Here is a 23149-nt window from a genome sequence, read left to right as displayed (position 1 = left end):
GTCTTGTGTGCGCTGTTCCTCGATATAATCCACGGTCTTGTGTGCGCTGTTCCTCAATATAATCCACGGTCTTGTGTGTGCTGTTCCTCAATATAATCCACGGTCTTGTGTGCGCTGTTCCTCGATATAATCCACGGTTTTGTGTGCGCTGTTCCTCGATATAATCCACGGTCTTGTGTGCGCTGTTCCTCGATATAATCCACGGTTTTGTGTGCGCTGTTCCTCGATATAATCCACGGTCTTGTGTGCGCTGTTCCTCGATATAATCCACGGTCTTGTGTGCGCTGTTCCTCGATATAATACACGGTCTTGTGTGCGCTGTTCCTCGATATAATCCACGGTCTTGTGTGCGCTGTTCCTGTATATAATCCACGGTTTTGTGTGCGCTGTTCCTCAATATAATCCACGGTCTTGTGTGCGCTGTTCCTCGATATAATCCACGGTCTTGTGTGCGCTGTTCCTGTATATAATCCACGGTTTTGTGTGCGCTGTTCCTCAATATAATCCACGGTCTTGTGTGCGCTGTTCCTCTATATAATCCACGGTCTTGTGTGCGCTGTTCCTCTATATAATCCACGGTCTTGTGTGCGCTGTTCCTCGATATAATCCACGGTTTTGTGTGCGCTGTTCCTCGATATAATCCACGGTCTTGTGTGCGCTGTTCCTCGATATAATCCACGGTTTTGTGTGCGCTGTTCCTCGATATAATCCACGGTCTTGTGTGCGCTGTTCCTCGATTTAATCAACGGCCTTGTGTGCGCTGTTCCTCTGTATAATCCACGGTTTTGTGTGCGCTGTTCCTCTGTATAATCCACGGGCTTGTGTGCGCTGTTCCTCGATATAATCCACGATTTTGTGTGTGCTGTTCCTCGATATAATCCACGGTCTTGTGTGCGCTGTTCCTCTATATAATCCATGGTCTTGTGTGCGCTGTTCCTCGATATAATCCATGGTCTTGTGTGCGCTGTTCCGCGATATAATCCACGGTCTTGTGTGCGCTGTTCCTCGATATAATCCACGGTTTTGTGTGCGCTGTTCGTCGATATAATCCACGGTCTTGCGCGCTGTTCCTTGATATAATCCACGGTCTTGTGTGCGCTGTTCCTCGATATAATCCACGGTCTTGTGTGCGCTGTTTCTCTATATAATCCCCGGTCTTGTGTGCGCTGTTCCTCGATATAATCCACGGTTTTGTGTGCGCTGTTCCTCGATAAAATCCACGGTCTTGTGTGCGCTGTTCCTTGATATAATCCACGGTCTTGTGTGCGCTGTTCCTTAATATAATCCACGGTCTTGTGTGCGCTGTTCCTCGATATAATCCACGGTCTTGTGTGCGCTGTTCCTGTATATAATCCACGGTTTTGTGTGCGCTGTTCCTCATTATAATCCACGGTCTTGTGTGCGCTGTTCCTCTATATAATCCACGGTCTTGTGTGCGCTGTTCCTCTATATAATCCACGGTCTTGTGTGCGCTGTTCCTCGATATAATCCACGGTTTTGTGTGCGCTGTTCCTCGATATAATCCACGGTCTTGTGTGCGCTGTTCCTCGATATAATCCACGGTTTTGTGTGCGCTGTTCCTCGATATAATCCACGGTCTTGTGTGCGCTGTTCCTCGATTTAATCAACGGCCTTGTGTGCGCTGTTCCTCTATATAATCCACGGTTTTGTGTGCGCTGTTCCTCTGTATAATCCACGGGCTTGTGTGCGCTGTTCCTCGATATAATCCACGATTTTGTGTGTGCTGTTCCTCGATATAATCCACGGTTTTGTGTGCGCTGTTCCTCTATATAATCCATGGTCTTGTGTGCGCTGTTCCTCGATATAATCCATGGTCTTGTGTGAGCTGTTCCGCGATATAATCCACGGTCTTGTGTGCGCTGTTCCTCGATATAATGCACGGTTTTGTGTGCGCTGTTCGTCGATATAATCCACGGTCTTGCGCGCTGTTCCTTGATATAATCCACGGTCTTGTGTGCGCTGTTCCTCGATATAATCCACGGTCTTGTGTGCGCTGTTCCTTGATATAATCCACGGTCTTCTGTGCGCTGTTCCTCTATATAATCCACGGTCTTGTGTGCGCTGTTCCTCGATATAATCCACGGTCTTGTGTGCGCTGTTCCTCAATATAATCCACGGTCTTGTGTGCGCTGTTCCTTGATATAATCCACGGTCTTGTGTGCGCTGTTCCTCAATATAATCCACGGTCTTGTGTGCGCTGTTCCTTGATATAATCCACGGTCTTGTGTGCGCTGTTCCTCAATATAATCCACGGTCTTGTGTGCGCTGTTCCTTGATATAATCCACGGTCTTGTGTGCGCTGTTCCTCTATATAATCCACGGTCTTGTGTGCGCTGTTCCTCGATATAATCCACGGTTTTGTGTGCCCTGTTCCTCGATATAATCCACGGTCTTGTGCGCTGTTCCTTGATATAATCCACGGTTTTGTGTGCGCTGTTCCTCTATATAATCCACGGTCTTGTGTGCGCTGTTCCTCTATATAATCCACGGTCTTGTGTGCGCTGTTCCTCGATATAATCCACGGTTTTGTGTGCCCTGTTCCTCGATATAATCCACGGTCTTGTGCGCTGTTCCTTGATATAATCCACGGTTTTGTGTGCGCTGTTCCTCGATATAATCCACGGTTTTGTGTGCCCTGTTCCTCGATATAATCCACGGTCTTGTGCGCTGTTCCTTGATATAATCCACGGTCTTGTGTGCGCTGTTCCTCGATATAATCCACGGTTTTGTGTGCCCTGTTCCTCGATATAATCCACGGTCTTGTGCGCTGTTCCTTGATATAATCCACGGTCTTGTGTGCGCTGTTCCTCGATATAATCCACGGTTTTGTGTGCCCTGTTCCTCGATATAATCCACGGTCTTGTGCGCTGTTCCTTGATATAATCCACGGTCTTGTGTGCGCTTTTCCTCTATATAATCCACGGTCTTGTGTGCGCTGTTCCTCTATATAATCCACTCCCTGTGAGGAGTGGGAGCGCCAGAGGTCTCGGCAGGAAGCAAGTTCCTCCAGTGAAGAGGGGTTGATCTGGCATCTCTTCAGTGTGGTCTTCATTTGGTCTTTGAACCACTTCTTCTGCCCACCAGCACTGCGTTGGCCTAGGAGTAACTGACCATAGAGGATTCTGCGTGGGAATCTGGCTGGGCATTCGGATGACCCGAGTTGATGTTGGGTCATGATGAACTCCATACTGCAGCTGCCTGCCCTCTCCAGCACTTCTGTGCGCGGCACTCTGTCCTTCCACGTGATGCCGAGGATTTTCTGCAGACATCTTACATGGAAAGTCTCCAAGCTTTTCAGATGGCGGCTGCAGATAGTCCATGCCTCACATCTGTCCAGTAATGCAGTGATGCATACTGCTCTGTAGACCAGCACTTTGGTGTGGAGTTTGAGGTCCCTGTTCTGAAAAACCCTTCTCCTTGACGACCAAAAGATGCTGATGCTTGCTTAAGGCGGTTCTGGATCTCATCATCCATTGAGCGGGTGTCAGACATTATGCTCCCCAGGTATTTGAAGGTGGGCAGCGTGAGCAGTTGTTGCCCTGCTGCTTTGAGGGTTTTTGTGGGAGGTCAGCACTAGACTGACAGAGTACCTGTCTTCTGGGTGTTGATCGTCAGTCCCATTCTGGTTTATGCAGTTACAGCTGCCCAGAGGATGTTTTGCAGAGCCTGTGGTGTATCACAACCAGGGCACAGTCATCGGCGTATTGCAGCTCAATGATGGTCTCCGAGGCCAGCTTGGTAGTTGCCTGTAGCCTCCTGATGTTAAACAGGTTACCATCAAGCCTGGTCTATGCTCCTCCATCCCCTTACGTAGCAGTGTTGTGACTCAGACGAGGAAGATGTTGAAGAGAACGCTGCTGATCCGCTTGAGATGCTGATCCGCTTGAGATGGTTTCCTGTGGACGGGACTCTCACTGCTGTCTTGGAGCCACTATGGATTGAACTTTCACAGTATCATGTTAGACCCGCTCGACATCCATTGCTTTCGGTCCCCTAGAGGGGGGGGGGTTGCCCACATCTGAGGTCCTCTCCAAGGTTTGTCATAGTCAGCATTGTCACTGGCGTCCCACTGAATGTGAATTCTCCCTGCCCACTGGGTGTGAGTTTTCCTTGCCCTTTTGTGGGTTCTTCCGAGGATGTTGTAGTCGTAATGATTTGTGCAGCCCTTTGAGACATTTGTGATTTGGGGCTATATAAATAAACATTGATTGATTGATTGATTGAGAACAGGAGCCAGCACACAAAGGGATCTGAGCTGTGTCTTCCCACTACCACTCGGACCATCATCCCAGAATGTAACTGTGCAAGGATGATGAGAAACTTGGATGGACACCCAAATCTCTTCAGGACTTGCCACAGTAGGTCCCTCTTCACTGTGTCAAATGCCTTTGAAAGGTCGACAAAGGCAATGAAGAAGTCCTTGTGCTGCTCCCGGCATTTCTCTTGGCGATCACGTCAACTGTCCCCCTGTCCTTCCGAAAACCACACTGCGACTCCGGGGTGACCCGGTCTGATATTGCGGGGATGAGTCTGCGGAGCATGACCTTGGCGAGGACCTCTCCAGCAATGGCCAACAGAGAGATACCCCTACTATTGGAGCAGATGGATTTGTCTCCTTTGTTCTTGTAGGTGGTCACAATGTTGGCATCTTTCCACTCTGGTCTCCACACCTCTGAAATGTAGAGCTGCAGTGTCCGTGTACAGAGGTCGCCTGCTTCCTTGAGAAGTTCAGCCGGGATGCTGTCAGGTCCAGGGGATTTATTGTTTTTCAGGGTTTTGACTGCATGCAGGATTTCTTTGAAGTTTAGGGGGTAGGTCGAGATCTGGCAAGCTGGGATGTTCAGGGAGCTCTGCAAGGACAGTTGTGTCCACTGGGGTGCGCTGCTTGAGCACGATGTTAGAATGCTCAGCTAGCATAGCCTGGTCCTTGATTAAAGATGTTCCATCAGCAGATCTAACAGGTGCCAGGGAGCAGTTTCTGGGGCCGTAGGTGGTTTTCACTGCATCATAGAAACTGTGCATTTCATTTCTATCAGCGTCAGACTGGATTTCACACACGTTTGTTAACTCATGCACACACACACACACACACATTAACGTTCGTCCACTCACGCACAGACACACATTGTCAACGTTTGTCCACTCACAAACACACACATTGCCAACATTTGTCCAATCACGCACAAACACACATTGTCAACGTTTGTCCACTCACACACACATTGTCAACATCTGTCCACTCACGCACACACACGCATTGTCGTTTGTCAACTCACGCGCGCACACACATTGTCAACGTTTGTCCACTCACGCACAGACAAACATTGTCAACGTTTGTCCACTCGCGAACACACACATTGTCAACATTTGTCCACTTACGCACAAACACACTGTCAACGTTTGTCCACTCACACACACACATTGTCAAAATATGTCCACTCACGCACACACGCATTTTCGTTTGTCAACTCACGCGCACACACACATTGTCAACGTTTGTCCACTCACACACATTTTGTCAATGTCTGTCCACTCATGCATGCACACACATTGTCAGCATTTGTCCACTCACGCACACAACACACACATTGTCAACGTTTGTCCACTCACTCACACATTGTCAACGTTTCTCCACTCATGCACACACAGTGTCAACATTTGTTAACTCACTCACATCGTCAATGTTTGTCCATTCACATGCACACACACTTTGTCAGCGTGTGTCCACTCACGTGCACACACAGTGTCAACATTTGTCCACTCACGCACACGCATTGTCAATGTTAGTCCACTTATGCACACACACTATCAACATATGTCCTCTCACACACACATTGTCAACATTTGTCCACTCAGGCAGAAGCACACACAATGTCAACGTTTGTACACACACACATATTGTCAACGTTTGCCGACTCCTGCACACACACACACACACACACACACGTCAACATTTGTTCACTCACACACACTGTCAACATTTTTACACTCATGCACACACACATAGTCAACGTTTGTCCACGCGCACACACAGACATTGTCAACATTTGTCCAGTTACGCACACACACATTGTCAACGTTTCTCCACTCATGCACACAAACAGTGTCAACATTTGTTAACTCACTCACATCGTCAATGTTTGTCCATTCACATGCACACACACTTTGTCAGCGTGTGTCCACTCACGTGCACACACAGTGTCAACATTTGTCCACTCACGCACACGCATTGTCAATGTTAGTCCACTTATGCACACACACTATCAACATATGTCCTCTCACACACACATTGTCAACATTTGTCCACTCAGGCAGAAGCACACACAATGTCAACGTTTGTACACACACACATATTGTCAACGTTTGCCGACTCCTGCACACACACACGTCAAAATTTGTTCACTCACACACACTGTCAACATTTTTACACTCATGCACACACACATAGTCAACGTTTGTCCACGCGCACACACAGACATTGTCAACATTTGTCCTGTTACGCACACACACATTGTCAACGTTTTTCCACTCACGCACACACATTGTCAACATTTGTCCACTCACGAACACACACATTATCAACGTTTGTCCACTCACACACACAGACATTGTCAACATTTGTCCACTCACACACACATTGTCAATGTCTGTCTACTCATGCATACACACATTGTCAACATTTGTCCACTCACACAACTTGTCAATGTTTCTGGACTCATGCACACAATTGTCAACATTTGTTAACTCACTCTCACACACACATTGTAAACGTTTGTCCATTCATGCATACACAGTGTCAACATTTGTTAACTCACTCACTCACTCACTCACTCACTCACTCACTCACTCACTCACTCACTCACTCACACACACACACACACACACACATTGTTAACATGTGTCCACTCATGCACACACACATTGTCAACGTTTGTCCACTCAGGCACAAACACACACAATGTCAACGTTTGTACACACGCACATTGTCAATGTTTGTCCACTCTTTCACACATACACCCACATTGTCAACATTTGTTCACTCACACACACACACACATTGTCAACATTTGTCCACTCACGCACAAACACATAGTCAACGTTTGTCCACTCATCATGCACACACACATTGTCAACGTTTGTCCACACACACATTGTCAATGTTTGTTCACTCACGCACACACACTGCCAAAGTTTGTCCACACACACACATTGTCAACGTTTGTTCACTCACACACACACACACATTGTCAACGTATATCCACTCACGCACACTCACACACATTGTCAACATTTGTCAACTCACACACACACACATTGTCAACCTTTGTCCAGTTACGCACACACACATTGTCAACGTTTGTCCAGTCACGCACACACATATTGTCAACGTTTATCCACTCACGCACACTCACACACATTGTCAACGTTTGTCCAGTTACGCACACACACATTGTCAACGTTTGTCCAGTCACACACACACATATTGTCAACATTTATCCACTCACGCACACTCACACACATTGTCAACGTTTGTCAACTCAGGCACACACACATTGTCAACGTTTGTCAACTCGCGCACACACACATTGTCAACGTTTGTCCAGTTACGCACACACACATTGTCAACGTTTATCCACTCACGCACACTCACACACATTGTCAACGTTTATCCACTCACGCACACTCACACACATTGTCAACGTTTGTCAAGTCACTCACACACAGGTAACATTTGTCCGTCCATTCACATACAGTGTATCAGGAGACTATTCACAACCCTTCACTTTATACACGTTATATTAGTCTTATTCCAAAATAGAATATGTTCATTTTTGTCCTCAAAATTCTACACACAATACCCCATAATGACAATGTGAAAAGGTATTTATAAAAAGTAAAAGAAGTACATTAGTATTCACGGTCAATACTTTGGCAGCAAGTACACCTCAAGTCTTTTTCAACAAGATGGCACATCTATCTTTGGGCACTTTCTCTCATTCCTCCTTGCAGCACCTGTCAAGCTACATCAGGTTGGTTTTCATCCAGAATGTCTCTCTACATTGTTGCAGTCATCTTTCCCTCTATCCTGACTAATCTCCCAGTTCTTGCCGCTGAAAAGCATCCCCACAGCATGATGCTTCCACCACCATGTAGGGGTGGTATCGGCCTGCTGATGACGGTGCCTGCTTGCCTCCAAACATCTTACCTTTGTTGACACTATTAGTATTTAATAGTATTAGTAGTAAATATTATTATTAGGAGTAGTAATAATAGTTGTCATATTAGTATTATTATTTAATAGTATTATTAGGAGTAGCATTATTAGTTGTAGTAATAGTATTATTATTAAATTATTTTAATATTATTATTACTTATATTTATATTGTTAGTAGTTGTAGTAATAGTGTTATTAGTTGTAGTAAATTATTATTTTAATATTAGTTAAATTATTATTGTTAGTAGTCGTAATAGTATTAGTAGTTTTAGTATTATTGTTTAATATTATTAATAGTTCTATTATTAGTAGTAGTATTTGTAATTGTAATATTATTATTTAATAGTATTAGTTGTATTATTATTGTTATTAATAGTTCAATTATTATGAGTAGTGTTAGTAGTTGTATTACTGTTATTTGTACTTCTATAATTGTTAGTAGTTGTGGTAATAGTATTATTTAATAAATTAGTAATTATAATATTGTTAGTTGTAGTATTGTTATTTGATAGTATTAGTTATATAATAAGCATTATTAGTAGTTGTAGTAATACTATTATTATGTAATAGTATTATTAGTAGTTCTCCTATTTTTGGGAGTAGTATTAGTATTATTTAATAGTATTGCTAGTTATATTGTCAGTAGTTTTAGTAATAGTATTATTTAATAGTATTACTAGTTCTATTATTGTTAGTAGTTGTAGTAATATTAATATTATTTAATAGTATTTGTACTTATGTTATTGAGTATTATTAGTAGTTATAATGTTAGTAGTAGTAGTGTTTAATATCAGTGGTTCTATTATTGTTAGTAGTTGTAGTATTAGTATTTAATAGTATTGTTGAAGCCATCTTAAAAGAAATAACAAATGTTGCATTTTTTAATGGTTTTGAGCGGGGACACAATCAATGCAGACCCTCGCCTTGATCGTCAATGTGACACAGGTGCGCTAGAATCAATCAATGCAGGGCCTCGCCTTGAGCGTCAATTTGACACAGGTGTGGTTGAATCAATCAATGCAGACCCTAGCCTTGCTTGTCAATGTGACACAGGTGCGTTACAATTAATCAATGCAGGCCCTCGCCTTGATCTTCAATGTGACACAGGTGCGCTAGAATCAATCAATGCAGACCCTAGCCTTGGTCGTCAATGTGACACAGGTGCGCTAGAATCAATGCAGACCCTTGCCTTGATGGTTAATGCGACACAGGTGCACTAGAATCAATGCAGGCCCTTGCCTTGATCGTCAATGTGACACAGGTGTGGTAGAATCAATCAATGCTGACCCTAGTCTTGGTCGTCAATGTGACATAGGTGCGCTAGAATCAATGCAGACCCTTGCCTTGATTGTTAATGCGACACAGGTGCACTAGAATCAATGCAGGCCCTTGCCTTGATCGTCAATGTGACACAGGTGTGGTAGATTCAATCAATGCTGACCCTAGTCTTGGTCGTCAATGTGACACAGGTGCGCTAGAATCAATGCAGACCCTCGCCTTGATGGTTAATGCGACACAGGTGCACTAGAATCAATGCAGGCCCTTGCCTTGATCGTCAATGTGACACAGGTGTGGTAGACTCAATCAATGCTGACCCTAGTCTTGGTCGTCAATGTGACACAGGTGCGCTAGAATCAATGCAGACCCTCGCCTTGATGGTTAATGCGACACAGGTGCACTAGAATCAATGCTGGCCCTTGCCTTGATCGTCAATGTGACACAGGTGTGGTAGAATCAATCAACACCCGGAAGACACCACTACACCCAGGAGTCACCACTACAAGCTGGACATCGTCAAGTAAAGCACAAGAAGTGAGTCATACGCAGCACCTTGACATGTCCAGCACCTCGGCTTCTGTTTGTTTCAAAGCCTAGACTACAGTATCATCAGTAGTTCTATAATTGTTATTATCATCAGTAGTTCTGTTATTGTTAGTATCATCAGTAGTTCTATTATTGTTAGTATCATCAATAGTTTGATTAGTATTAGTATCATCAATAGTTCTATTATTGTTAGTATCATCAGTAGTTCTATTATTGTTAGTATCATCAGTAGTTTGATTAGTATTAGTATCATCAGTAGTTCTATTATTGTTAATATCATCAGTAGATCTATTATTGTTAGTATCATCAATAGTTCTATTATTGTTAGTATCATCAGTAGTTCTATTATTGTTAGTATCATCAGTAGTTCTATAATTGTTATTATCATCAGTAGTTCTGTTATTGTTAGTATCATCAGTAGTTTGATTAGTATTAGTATCATCAGTAGTTCTATTATTGTTAATATCATCAGTAGATCTATTATTGTTAGTATCATCAATAGTTCTATTATTGTTAGTATCATCAGTAGTTCTATTATTGTTAGTATCATCAGTAGTTCTATTATTGTTAGTATCATCAGTAGTTCTATTATTGTTAGTATCATCAGTAGTTCTATTATTGTTAGTATCATCAATAGTTCTATTATTGTTAGTATCATCAGTAGTTCTATTATTGTTAGTATCTTCAGTAGTTCTATTATTGTTAGTATCTTCAGTAGTTCTATTATTGTTAGTATCATCAGTAGTTCTATTATTGTTAGTATCTTCAGTAGTTCTATTATTGTTAGTATCATCAATAGTTCTATTATTGTTAGTATCATCAGTAGTTCTATTATTGTTAGTATCTTCAGTAGTTCTATTATTGTTAGTATCATCAGTAGTTCTATTATTGTTAGTATCATCAATAGTTCTATTATTGTTAGTATCATCAGTAGTTCTATTATTGTTAGTATCTTCAGTAGTTCTATTAGTATTAGTATCATCAGTAGTTCTATTATTGTTAGTATCATCAATAGTTCTATTATTGTTAGTATCATCAGTAGTTCTATTATTGTTAGTATCTTCAGTAGTTCTATTAGTATTAGTATCATCAGATCCACTAGAGAGGATCCACAGGACCTGGCCATGGAACTCTGGATGGCAAGCAGTGTGTGTGAGACAATCACTGCTACTGTACTTGACTTGACTTTACTGTTGTCCAGCACCCCCTCTCTGGTGGATCCAAGGTAGCGAGGAGTGAGATACAACTTGGCACCAGCGAAACCGCAGGAGTTGCCAGAATGAGCCACTATGTCAAACCGCCTTCGGGACTTCGGCTCCTCATTTTCTTTGGGGTGTTACTCCCTTAGCCTTACCCTCCAATGGGGTGTTACTCCTTTAGTCTTACCCTCCAGTGGGGTGTTACTCCCTTAGCCTTACCCTCCAGTGGGGTGTTACTCCTTTAGTCTTACCCTCCAGTGGGGTGTTACTCCTTTAGTCTTACCCTCCAATGGGGTTTGACTCCCTTTTCTTACCCTCCAATGGGGTTTTACTCCCTTTTCTTACCCTCCAGTGAGGTGTTACTCCCTTAGTCTGAACCCTCCAATGGGGTGTTACTCCCTTAGTCTTACCCTCCAATGGGGTGTTATTCCCTTAGTCTTACCCTCCAATGGGGTGTTACTCCCTTAGTCTTACCCTCCAGTGGGGTGTTACTCCCTTAGCCTTACCCTCCATTGGGGTGTTACTCCCTTAGTCTTACCCTACAATGGGATGTTACTCCCTTAGTCTTACCCTCCAGTGGGGTGTTACTCCCTTAGTCTTACCCTCCAGTGGGGTGTTACTCCCTTAGTCTTACCCTCCAATGGGGTGTTACTCCTTTAGTCTTACCCTCCAGTGGGGTGTTACTCCTTTAGTTTTACCCTCCAGTGGGGTGTTACTCCTTTAGTCTTACCCTCCAATGGGGGTTTACTCCCTTTTCTTACCCTCCAATGGGGTTTTACTCCCTTTTCTTACCCTCCAATGGGGGTTTACTCCCTTTCTTACCCTCCAGTGAGGTGTTACTCCCTTAGTCTTACCCTCCAATGGGGTGTTATTCCCTTAGTCTTACCCTCCAGTGGGGTGTTACTCCCTTAGTCTTACCCTCCAATGGGGTGTTATTCCCTTAGTCTTACCCTCCAATGGGGTGTTATTCCCTTAGTCTTACCCTCCAGTGGGGTGTTACTCCCTTAGTCTTACCCTCCAGCGGGGTGTTACACTCTTAGTCTTACCCTCCAATGGGGTTTTACTCCCTTTTCTTACCCTCCAGTGGCGTGTTACTGCCTTAGTCTTACCCTACAATGGGAGGTTACTCCCTTAGTCTTACCCTCCAGTGGGGTGTTACTCCCTTAGCCTTACCCTCCAGCAGGGTGTTACTCCCTTAGCCTTACCCTCCAGCAGGGTGTTACTCCCTTAGTCTTACCCTCCAGCGGGGTGTTACTCCCTTAGCCTTACCCTCCAGTGGGGTGTTACTCCCTTAGTCTTACCCTACAATGGGATGTTACTCCCTTAGTCTTACCCTCCAGTGGGGTGTTACTCCCTTAGTCTTACCCTCCAATGGGATGTTACTCCCTTAGTCTTACCCTCCAGTGGGGTGTTACTCCCTTAGTCTTACCCTACAATGGGATGTTACTCCCTTAGTCTTACCCTCCAATGGGATGTTACTCCCTTAGCCTTACCCTCCAGTGGGGTGTTACTCCCTTAGTCTTACCCTACAATGGGATGTTACTCCCTTAGTCTTACCCTCCAGTGGGGTGTTACTCCCTTAGTCTTACCCTCCAATGGGATGTTACTCCCTTAGCCTTACCCTCCAGCAGGGTGTTACTCCCTTAGTCTTACCCTCCAGTGGGGTGTTACTCCCTTAGTCTTACCCTCCAGCAGGGTGTTACTCCCTTAGCCTTACCCTCCAGCAGGGTGTTACTCCCTTAGTCTTACCCTCCAGTGGGGTGTTACTCCCTTAGTCTTACCCTACAATGGGATGTTACTCCCTTAGTCTTACCCTCCAGTGGGGTGTTACTCCCTTAGTCTTACCCTACAATGGGATGTTACTCCCTTAGTCTTACCCTCCACTGGGGTGTTACTCCCTTAGTCTTACCCTCCAGCGGTGTGTTACTCCCTTAGCCTTACCCTCCAATGGGGTGTTACTCCTTTAGTCTTACCCTCCAGTGGGGTGTTACTCCTTTAGTTTTACCCTCCAGTGGGGTGTTACTCCTTTAGTCTTACCCTCCAATGGGGGTTTACTCCCTTTTCTTACCCTCCAATGGGGTTTTACTCCCTTTTCTTACCCTCCAATGGGGGTTTACTCCCTTTCTTACCCTCCAGTGAGGTGTTACTCCCTTAGTCTTACCCTCCAATGGGGTGTTATTCCCTTAGTCTTACCCTCCAGTGGGGTGTTACTCCCTTAGTCTTACCCTCCAATGGGGTGTTATTCCCTTAGTCTTACCCTCCAATGGGGTGTTATTCCCTTAGTCTTACCCTCCAGTGGGGTGTTACTCCCTTAGTCTTACCCTCCAGCGGGGTGTTACACTCTTAGTCTTACCCTCCAATGGGGTTTTACTCCCTTTTCTTACCCTCCAGTGGCGTGTTACTGCCTTAGTCTTACCCTACAATGGGAGGTTACTCCCTTAGTCTTACCCTCCAGTGGGGTGTTACTCCCTTAGCCTTACCCTCCAGCAGGGTGTTACTCCCTTAGCCTTACCCTCCAGCAGGGTGTTACTCCCTTAGTCTTACCCTCCAGCGGGGTGTTACTCCCTTAGCCTTACCCTCCAGTGGGGTGTTACTCCCTTAGTCTTACCCTACAATGGGATGTTACTCCCTTAGTCTTACCCTCCAGCGGGGTGTTACTCCCTTAGCCTTACCCTCCAGTGGGGTGTTACTCCCTTAGTCTTACCCTACAATGGGATGTTACTCCCTTAGTCTTACCCTACAATGGGATGTTACTCCCTTAGTCTTACCCTCCAATGGGATGTTACTCCCTTAGTCTTACCCTCCAGTGGGGTGTTACTCCCTTAGTCTTACCCTACAATGGGATGTTACTCCCTTAGTCTTACCCTCCAATGGGATGTTACTCCCTTAGCCTTACCCTCCAGTGGGGTGTTACTCCCTTAGTCTTACCCTACAATGGGATGTTACTCCCTTAGTCTTACCCTCCAGTGGGGTGTTACTCCCTTAGTCTTACCCTCCAATGGGATGTTACTCCCTTAGCCTTACCCTCCAGCAGGGTGTTACTCCCTTAGTCTTACCCTCCAGCGGGGTGTTACTCCCTTAGCCTTACCCTCCAGTGGGGTGTTACTCCCTTAGTCTTACCCTACAATGGGATGTTACTCCCTTAGTCTTACCCTCCAGTGGGGTGTTACTCCCTTAGTCTTACCCTACAATGGGATGTTACTCCCTTAGTCTTACCCTCCAGTGGGGTGTTACTCCCTTAGTCTTACCCTCCAGCGGGGTGTTACTCCCTTAGTCTTACCCTCCAGTGGGGTGTTACTCCCTTAGTCCTACCCTCCAATGGGGTGTTACTCCTTTAGCCTTACCCTCCAGTGGGGTGTTACTCCCTTAGTTTTACCCTCCAGTAGGGTGTTACTCCCTTAGTCCTACCGTCCAATGGGGTGTTACTCCTTTAGCCTTACCCTCCAATGGGGTGTTACTCCTTTAGCCTTACCCTCCAGTGGGGTGTTATTCCCTTAGCCTTACCCTCCAGTGGGTTGACCACAAGGCAGCGGTGGTTTTGTGGGTGGAGATTTCCTTCTCCTAGATGGACTGCCTTACCAAGTCTAATAGTTCTATAATTGTTAGTGGGATTCATAGTTGGCGTAATAGTATTGTTATTTAGTATTTGTATTAGTAGTTCTATTATTGTTATTATTATTTCTATTATTTAATAGTCTTATTAGTAACTACTTTATTATTGTTAGTAGTTGTAGTAATTGTATTATTTAATAGTATTATTATTAGTTTTATTATTGTTTGTATTTTATTATTATTTAATATTACTATTATTTAATAGTATTATTGGTAGCTCTTTTATTATTGTTAGTAGTTATAGTGATAGTGTTATTATCTAATAGTAGTATTGGTTGTTCTGTTATTATTAGGAGTAGTATTCATTGTTGTATTATAATTATAATTATTATTATTATTTAATAGTAGTATTTGTAGTTCCATAATTGTTAGTAGTAGTATTAGTTAAAGTAATATTATTGTTATTGTTATTATTTTTAATATTATTATTATCTAATAGTATTGTTAATAGTTATATTATTTTTATAGTATTTGTAGTAATGGTATTATTAGTAGTTCTCTTAATATTAGGAGTAGTATTACTAATTATATTATTAATAATTAATAGTATTATTAGTTGTTAGTTCTATAATAATTAGTCGTTGTAGTAATTGTATTGTTATTTAATAGTAGTATTAGTAGTTGTAGCATTATTATTACTTTTATTATTTATTATTGTTAGTAGTTGTAGTAATATTATTATTTTATAATATTATTGGTAGTTCTTTTATTGGTAGGAGTATTATTAGTAGTTGTATTTATATTATTATCATTTAATAGCATTATTTGTTGTTCTAAAATCGTTAGTAATATTAGTAGTTGTGGTAATAGTATTATTATTTAAAATGATTATCATTAGTTCTATTATTACTGTAAGTAACTGTAGTAATAGTATTATTAGTAGTTTTGTTAATGTTAAAATTAGTATTAGTAGTTGTAGTATTAGTATTATACCTATATAATAGTATTATTGGTCGTTTTGTAATTGTTAGTAGTATGAGTATATGTAGTAATAGTATGATTATTTGGTATTAGTATAATAATTATCATTAGTATTATTGGAAATATTACACACGTTGTTTAATAGTATTGTTAGAATGATTAGAAGTAGTAATATTAGAAGCATTAAACACTGTTTAATAGTAATAATATAATGATTAGTATTATTATTATTATTAGGAGTATTACACCCGGTGTTTAATAGTATATTATAATGATTAGTCGTAGTATTATTAGAAGTATTACGCATAGTTTTTAATATATTCTATTATAATAATTATTATTAGGAGTATTACACATGTTTAATAGTATTATCATAATGATTAGTAGTGGTAATATTAGAAGTATTACACACAGTGTTTAATAGTATTATTATGATGAATAGTAGTAGTAGTAATATTAGAAGTATTGCACACTTTGATAAATAGTATTATTATAATGATTGGTAGTAGTAAAATTAGAAGTACTACACATGCAGTTTAAAGTCCTACTGAAAGCCACTACTAGCCACCACGCAGTCTGATAGTTTATATATCAATGATGAAATATTAACATTGCAACACATGCCAATACGGCCTTTTTAGTTTACTAAATTACAATTTTAAATTTCCCGGGAGTTTCATCTTGAAAACGTCGTGTAATGATGACGTGTACTCAAGACGTCACGGGTTTTTAGGAAGTATGAGCGCTGCACACACACACAGCTAAAAGTCGTCTGCTTTAATTACACAGTATTTTGGACATCTGTGTTGCTGAATCTTTTGCAATTTGTTCAATTAATATTGGAGAAGTCTGTGTTGGCCCTGCGATGAGGTGGCGACTTGTCCAGGGTGTACCCCGCCTTCCGCCCGATTGTAGCTGAGATAGGCGCCAGCGCCCCCCACGGCCCCAAAAAGGGAATAAGCGGTAGAAAATGGATGGATGGATGGAAGTCACAGTAGAAAGATGGAGTTGGGAAGCTTTAGCCTTTAGCCACACAAACACATGGTGATTCCTTGTTTAAAATTCCTAGAGGTGAAACTTTACTTTGGATCAGCGCGGTCAAGCGAACATGGATCCCGACCGAATGTCAACCAGCAGGTTTCGGTGAGAAAAGTGTGGTAAAAAGTCGCTCCTTACCGGAGAAAAGCTGAGCTTGGGTCGTCCATGAAGCTGCAGTCGACTTCCCTGAGACACTGGCGTCAAGACACCCGTGGACGTACACCTCCGACTATCAGGTACTATTTAACTCACTAAAACTCTAGCAACACAATAGAAACATAAGGGATTTCCCAGAATTATCCTAGTAAATGTGTCTAAAAACATCGGAATCCGTCCCAATGCAATTGCGTTTTTTTTTTTTAACTTGTTTTTTTTTTTTTTTCAAATCCGTCGCTATCAATATCCTCAAACACAAATCTTTCATCCTCGCTCAAATTAATGGGGAAATTGTCGTTTTCTCGGTCCGAATAGCACTTTTTGTTGGAGGCTCCCATTAAAAACAATGTGAATATGTGAGGAGCCCCCACACTTGTGACCTCATCGTCTGCTACTTCCGGTACAGGCAAGGCTTTTCTCTTAGCGACCAAAAGTTGCAAACTTTATCGTGGATGTTCTCTACTAAATCCTTTCAGCAAAAATATGGCAATATCGTGAAATGATCAAGTATGACACAGAGAATGGACCTGCTATCCCCGTTTAAATAAGAACATCTCATTTCAGTAGGCCTTTAATAGTATGACAATGATTAGTAGTAGTATTATTAGAAGTATTACACACAGTGTTTAATAGTATTATTATTATTATGATTAGGAGTACTATTATTAGAAGTATTACACATGCTGTTTTATAGTGTTATTATTATTATCATTATGATTAGTAGTAGTAATATTAGAAGTATTACGCACAGTGTTTAATAGTATTATTATGATTAGTAGTAATATTATTAGAAGTATTACACAAAGTGTTTAATAGTTTTATTATTATGATTAGTAGTAGTAATATTAGAAGTGTTACACACAGTGTTTAATAGTATTATTATTATTATGATTAAGAGTACTATTATTAGAAGTATTACACATGCTGTTTTATAATATTAATATTATTATTATCATTATGATTAGTAGTAGTAATATTAGAAGTATTACGCACAGTGTTTAATAGTATCATTATTATGATTAGTAGTAATATTATTAGAAGTATTACACAAAGTGTTTAATAGTTTTATTATTATGATTAGTAGTAGTAATATTAGAAGTATTACACACAGTGTTTAATAGTATTATTATTATGATTAGTAGTAATATTAGAAGTATTACACAAAGTGTTTAATAGTTTTATTATTGTGATTAGTACTAATAATATTAGAAGTATTACACACAGTGTTTGATAGTTTTATTATTATGATTAGTAGTAGTAATATTAGAAGTGTTACACACAGTGTTTAATAGTATTATTATTATTATGATTAAGAGTACTATTATTAGAAGTATTACACATGCTGTTTTATAATATTAATATTATTATTATCATTATGATTAGTAGTAGTAATATTAGAAGTATTACACACAGTGTTTAATAGTATTATTATTATGATTAGTAGTAATATTAGAAGTATTACACAAAGTGTTTAATAGTTTTATTATTGTGATTAGTACTAATAATATTAGAAGTATTACACACAGTGTTTGATAGTTTTATTATTATGATTAGTAGTAGTAATATTAGAAGTATTACACACAGTGTTTAATAGTATTTTTATTATTATGATTAGGAGTACTATTATTAGAAGTATTACACATGCTGTTTTATAGTGTTATTATTATTATCATGATTAGTGGTAGTAATATTAGAAGTATTACGCACAGTGTTTAATAGTATTATTATGATTAGTAGTAATATTATTAGAAGTATTACACAAAGTGTTTAATAGTTTTATTATTATGATTAGTAGTAGTAATATTAGAAGTATTACACACAGTGCTTAATAGTATTATAATTATTGTGATTAGTGGTAGTATTATTAGAAGTATTACACACAGTGTTTGATAGTATTATTATTATGATTAGTAGTAGTAATATTAGAAATATTACACACATTGTTTAATAGTATTATAATTATGAATAGTAGTAGTATTATTAGAAGTATTACACACAGTGTTTGATAGTATTATTATTATGATTAGTAGTAGTAATATTAGAAGTATTACACACAGTGTTTAATAGTATTATTATTATGATTAGGAGTACTATTATTAGAAGTATTACACATGCTGTTTTATAGTGTTATTATTATCATTATGATTAGTGGTAGTAATAGAAGTATTACGCACAGTGTTTGATAGTTTTATTATTATGATTAGTAGTAGTAATATTAGAAGTATTACACACAGTGTTTAATAGTATTATTATTATTATTATGATTAGTAGTAATATTATTAGAAGTATTACACACAGTGTTTGATAGTATTATTATTATGATTAGTAGTAGTAATAGTAGCAGTATTACGCAGTGTTTAATAGTATTATTATGATTAGTAGTAGTAATATTAGAAGTATTACGCACAGTGTTTAATAGTATTATTATGATTGGTAGTAGTACTATTAGAAATATTACACACAGTGTTTAATAGTATTATTATGATTAGTGGTAGTAATATTAGAAGTATTACAGTGTTTAATAGCATTATTATTATTATGATTAGTAGTAGTAATATTAGAATTATTACACAGTGTTTAATAGTATTATTATGATTAGTAGTAGTACTATTAGAAATATTACACACAGTGTTTAATAGTATTATTATTATTATGATTAGTAGTATTAATATAAGTATTACACAGTGTTTAATAGTATTATAATTATTATGAATAGTGGTAGTATTAGAAGTATTACACACAGTTTTTAATAGTATTATTGTTATGATTAGTAGTATTATTATTAGAAGTATTACACACAGTGTTTAATAGTATCATAATTATGATTAGCAGTAGTAATAGTAGCAGTATTACGCACAGTGTTTAATAGTATTGTTATTATGATTAGTGGTAGTAATATTAGAAGTATTACACAGTGTTTAAGAGCATTATTATTATGATTAGTAGTAGTAATAATAGAATTATTACACACAGTGTTTAATAGTATTATTAGTATTATGATTAGTAGTATTGATATTAGAAGTATTACACACAGTGTTTAATAGTATTATTATTATGATTAGTAGTAGTACTATTAGAAGTATTACACGCAGTGTTTAATAGTATTATTATTATGATTAGTGGTAGTAATATTAGAAGTATTACACACAGTGTTTAATAGTATTATTATTATGATTAGTAGTAGTAATATTAGAAGTATTACACACAGTGTTTAATAGTATTATTATGATGATTAGTAATACTATTATTAGAAGTATTACACACTGCGTTTAATATTAGTATTATGATTAGTAATAGTATTAAAGGAGGTGTAGCTAGTGTGGACAAACACAAACAGGAAGTGGACAAAGACGAACAGGAATGGACAAAGAGCAAACAGGAAGTGGAGACAGAGCAAACAGGAAGTGGACGAGGGGCAAACAGGAAGCGGACAAGGAGCAAAGAGGAAGTGGAGACAGAGCAAACAGGAAGTGGACGAGGGGCAAAGAGGAAGTGGACAAGGAGCAAACAGGAAGTGGAGACAGAGCAAAGAGGAAGTGGACAAGTAGCAACACTGAACAATCCTTCTTTATTTCTTCATATTTGTGTAATATTTCCTCTGAAACAAAATGTCGGACACACTTATAAAAGACAGCTTCTGCATAGAGTTGTCGTCTTAAAGATCCAAGGGTCAAAGATGGGGGGTACTGGCACGTCACAGGAACTAAACAGCCAACAGCAGAACGAGAGGGGGGCGGGGCTGTCGCGAATGGTGGGCGTGTCTTAAGTGTGGGCGGGGACAGATGGCTTCACGTTACACTAGGCACACAAACACAAAAGAAACGGACACAAGTTGCGTTTCCTGGCAAAGTCGAAGAGGCTGTCCCCTATTGGCCAACGTCAGGTGGGGGGGGGGGGGGGGGGGGGCGGAGCTCTCGTGTCGCGTGGGTGGAGCTCCTGCATCTGGCCGCCTCCCCCGAGGGCGCCTCCGGTATTGCACGCTTTGTCAAGGTCGGCCTGTGGGAGGTGGAAGGGGCGGGGCCAACCCCAAGCCAGGAGATGGCGGGAAGCACTTTGACCATAGCGGCCAGTGGGCGGGGCCTCACTCCGGGGGCGGAGAGGACAGCGTCAAGAGGGGGTCGACTTTGTCAGGAAGATAAACATGCAGGTGGTCTTTTTCTCCTATTTACAATAATTACATCATCGCTATAGCGACAAGTCTTTCCTATTGGCCACGTGCCCCCCCCAGACTCCTCCCACGCAATACTGACTCCCAAGTTGTCACGGCAACCGTTTGGGAAATCGTTTCAGGAAGACAGAGAGCTTCGTCGTCGGGACTACAAAGATGGAGGAGCGCGTGCTAACGGCTAACGGCGGCTAATGGCGGCTCGCTGGTCTCCGGCGACTCGCTTCGCTTTGGTTTGCGTGGCCAACGTGAAAAGTGACTTGTGTCGCGGCGAGGGCAGGGGGGGGCGTGGTGTGAAAAGAAGCGGGAACTAGCGAGCCAACGTGCTAACGGAGTAAAGTGCGCAACATGGCGGCAGGTCAGGAGGCGGGGAAACATCTTCATGCAAACTCCACGACGCGTCGCATGCCAAATATCGGGACACGCGGGGGGGGCGGGGCTTATCCTCGCCGTCGTCTCGCCTAAAAACGTCAACACAGAAAAAGACAGGAATACTGGGACACGCCCCCTGCCTTCATGCCGCCATGTTTGCGTCTGCGGGGGACGACGACGACGACGACGTCATCGCTTTGACGACGGCGATGTGGTCGGGATGCGCCGCGATCGGCGGGGAGGCGGGGACAAGCGCACGTTTAGTTTCAACACAACACGACTTTGGTGGACGCCAAATGAAAAGGAAACGCTCTTTTTGTCTTTTTTTTTTGGTCACACGTCACGACACGACATCTAACGACTACACAACACGCACTACTTCAACAAGCCCACTTCCTGTTCGCGTCCGAGCCGCCACGCCGGATGTCAGCGGGACGTCAGCTTCCCAGCCGCCGTGCCGCAGTTATTGCTTGAACGCCGAGTGCACTTCGGGACGCGGATGAAGCCTCCCACCGCACAAGGTGCGAGCAAGAAAGCACGCGACGTGCGAGGCTGAGCGTCCTGCTCCCAGTGTGACACCACATCACATGACTCTAGGAGGAGGAGGAGCCTCTCCCCAGTGGTAGCACCTGTGTCACCAAGACGACCACAAACACACTCGGCCAAAACGAGGGCTCAGGCGAACTCGACAGGAAGTCACGGAAACAGCGGCAGCGCAAAACGACAAAACCTTCCCCGCGGGGAAATAACTCAATATGGCCGCGGCACTCGGGTGGGCGGGGCTAAAGTCAACTTGACGAGTCGCGCTTGTGTCTTAACTGCATAGATTGACTCTCGGTGGAGTCCCCCCCCCGCTCCCCGCCACCTTCCTGACTCCGCCCCTCCTGTGGCGGTCAAAGGTCACGTGGGAGTGGGCGACCAGTGAGGAGCGGGGTCAGAGCAAGGTCGGACCCGCCCTCCTAACGTGGGCGGGTGGGGGTGGGGCTCTTTCTGCGGGACGGCGTCCGGACACGCTCTCCGAGAACCGAGTGGGCGCTCGTCCCGCAGAAGCCCCGCCCAGCGGCACTCGCCGTCGCCGTCCTCCCGAAGAAAGCAAATTTAAAGAAGACAGAAAGAAAAAAGCGTGCGAAGCTTCTAGGTTTACATCGATGCGTTTGCCGGAACCTTCCGTTTACACGGCGGTGCGTTTGAGGGGGTTTGATTTGTGGGAATGTTGGACCTCGGCCCACCCCAAGTGTGTCCCGTTTGCTGATTGGTTTTCTTCTTGCATTGGTGGTTCAAGTTTTTGGGCTTTTTCTTCCTCCGGCTGGCGGTCGTCACGGCGACAGGAAGCTCAGAAGCCCAGCGTCCCGCCGATGGTCGACGCCAAGACCACGCCCAGGATGACGCAGCAGATGATGATCATGATCTTCTTCTGCGGGACAAACACAGGAAGCACAGCGGTCACACGCCGGATTGGACCCGGAAGGATCCGGAGGAACACAGTGGGACCCAGAAAGGTCCAGCGGGACCCGGGTGGGGCCATTGGGACCCTGAAGGATCTGGGGGAACCCAGTGTGACCCAGAAAGATCTCGAGGAACCCAGTGGGACCCAGAAGGATCCAGAGGGACCCATAAAGTTCCAGA

At 41.9% G+C, this 23149-nt stretch overlaps 1 protein-coding gene across 1 annotated transcript in view; it reads right to left on the bottom strand.

Moving 5' to 3' along the window:
- Window positions 1-20535: 20535 nt before the first annotated feature.
- stx1b (syntaxin 1B) overlaps window positions 20536-23149 on the bottom strand; it is a 31321-nt gene continuing 28707 nt past the window's right edge. Inside the window, exon 10 of the mRNA XM_061884318.1 lies at window positions 20536-22937. Within this exon, the coding sequence (XP_061740302.1) occupies window positions 22857-22937 (81 nt within the window). The 3' untranslated portion in view covers window positions 20536-22856. The remainder of the gene's footprint in view (window positions 22938-23149) is intronic.

Source organism: Nerophis ophidion, linkage group LG23 (genome assembly GCF_033978795.1).
Source record: "Nerophis ophidion isolate RoL-2023_Sa linkage group LG23, RoL_Noph_v1.0, whole genome shotgun sequence".
Lineage (NCBI taxonomy): Eukaryota > Metazoa > Chordata > Actinopteri > Syngnathiformes > Syngnathidae > Nerophis > Nerophis ophidion.
This window is presented reverse-complemented; position numbering and strand designations above follow the sequence as displayed.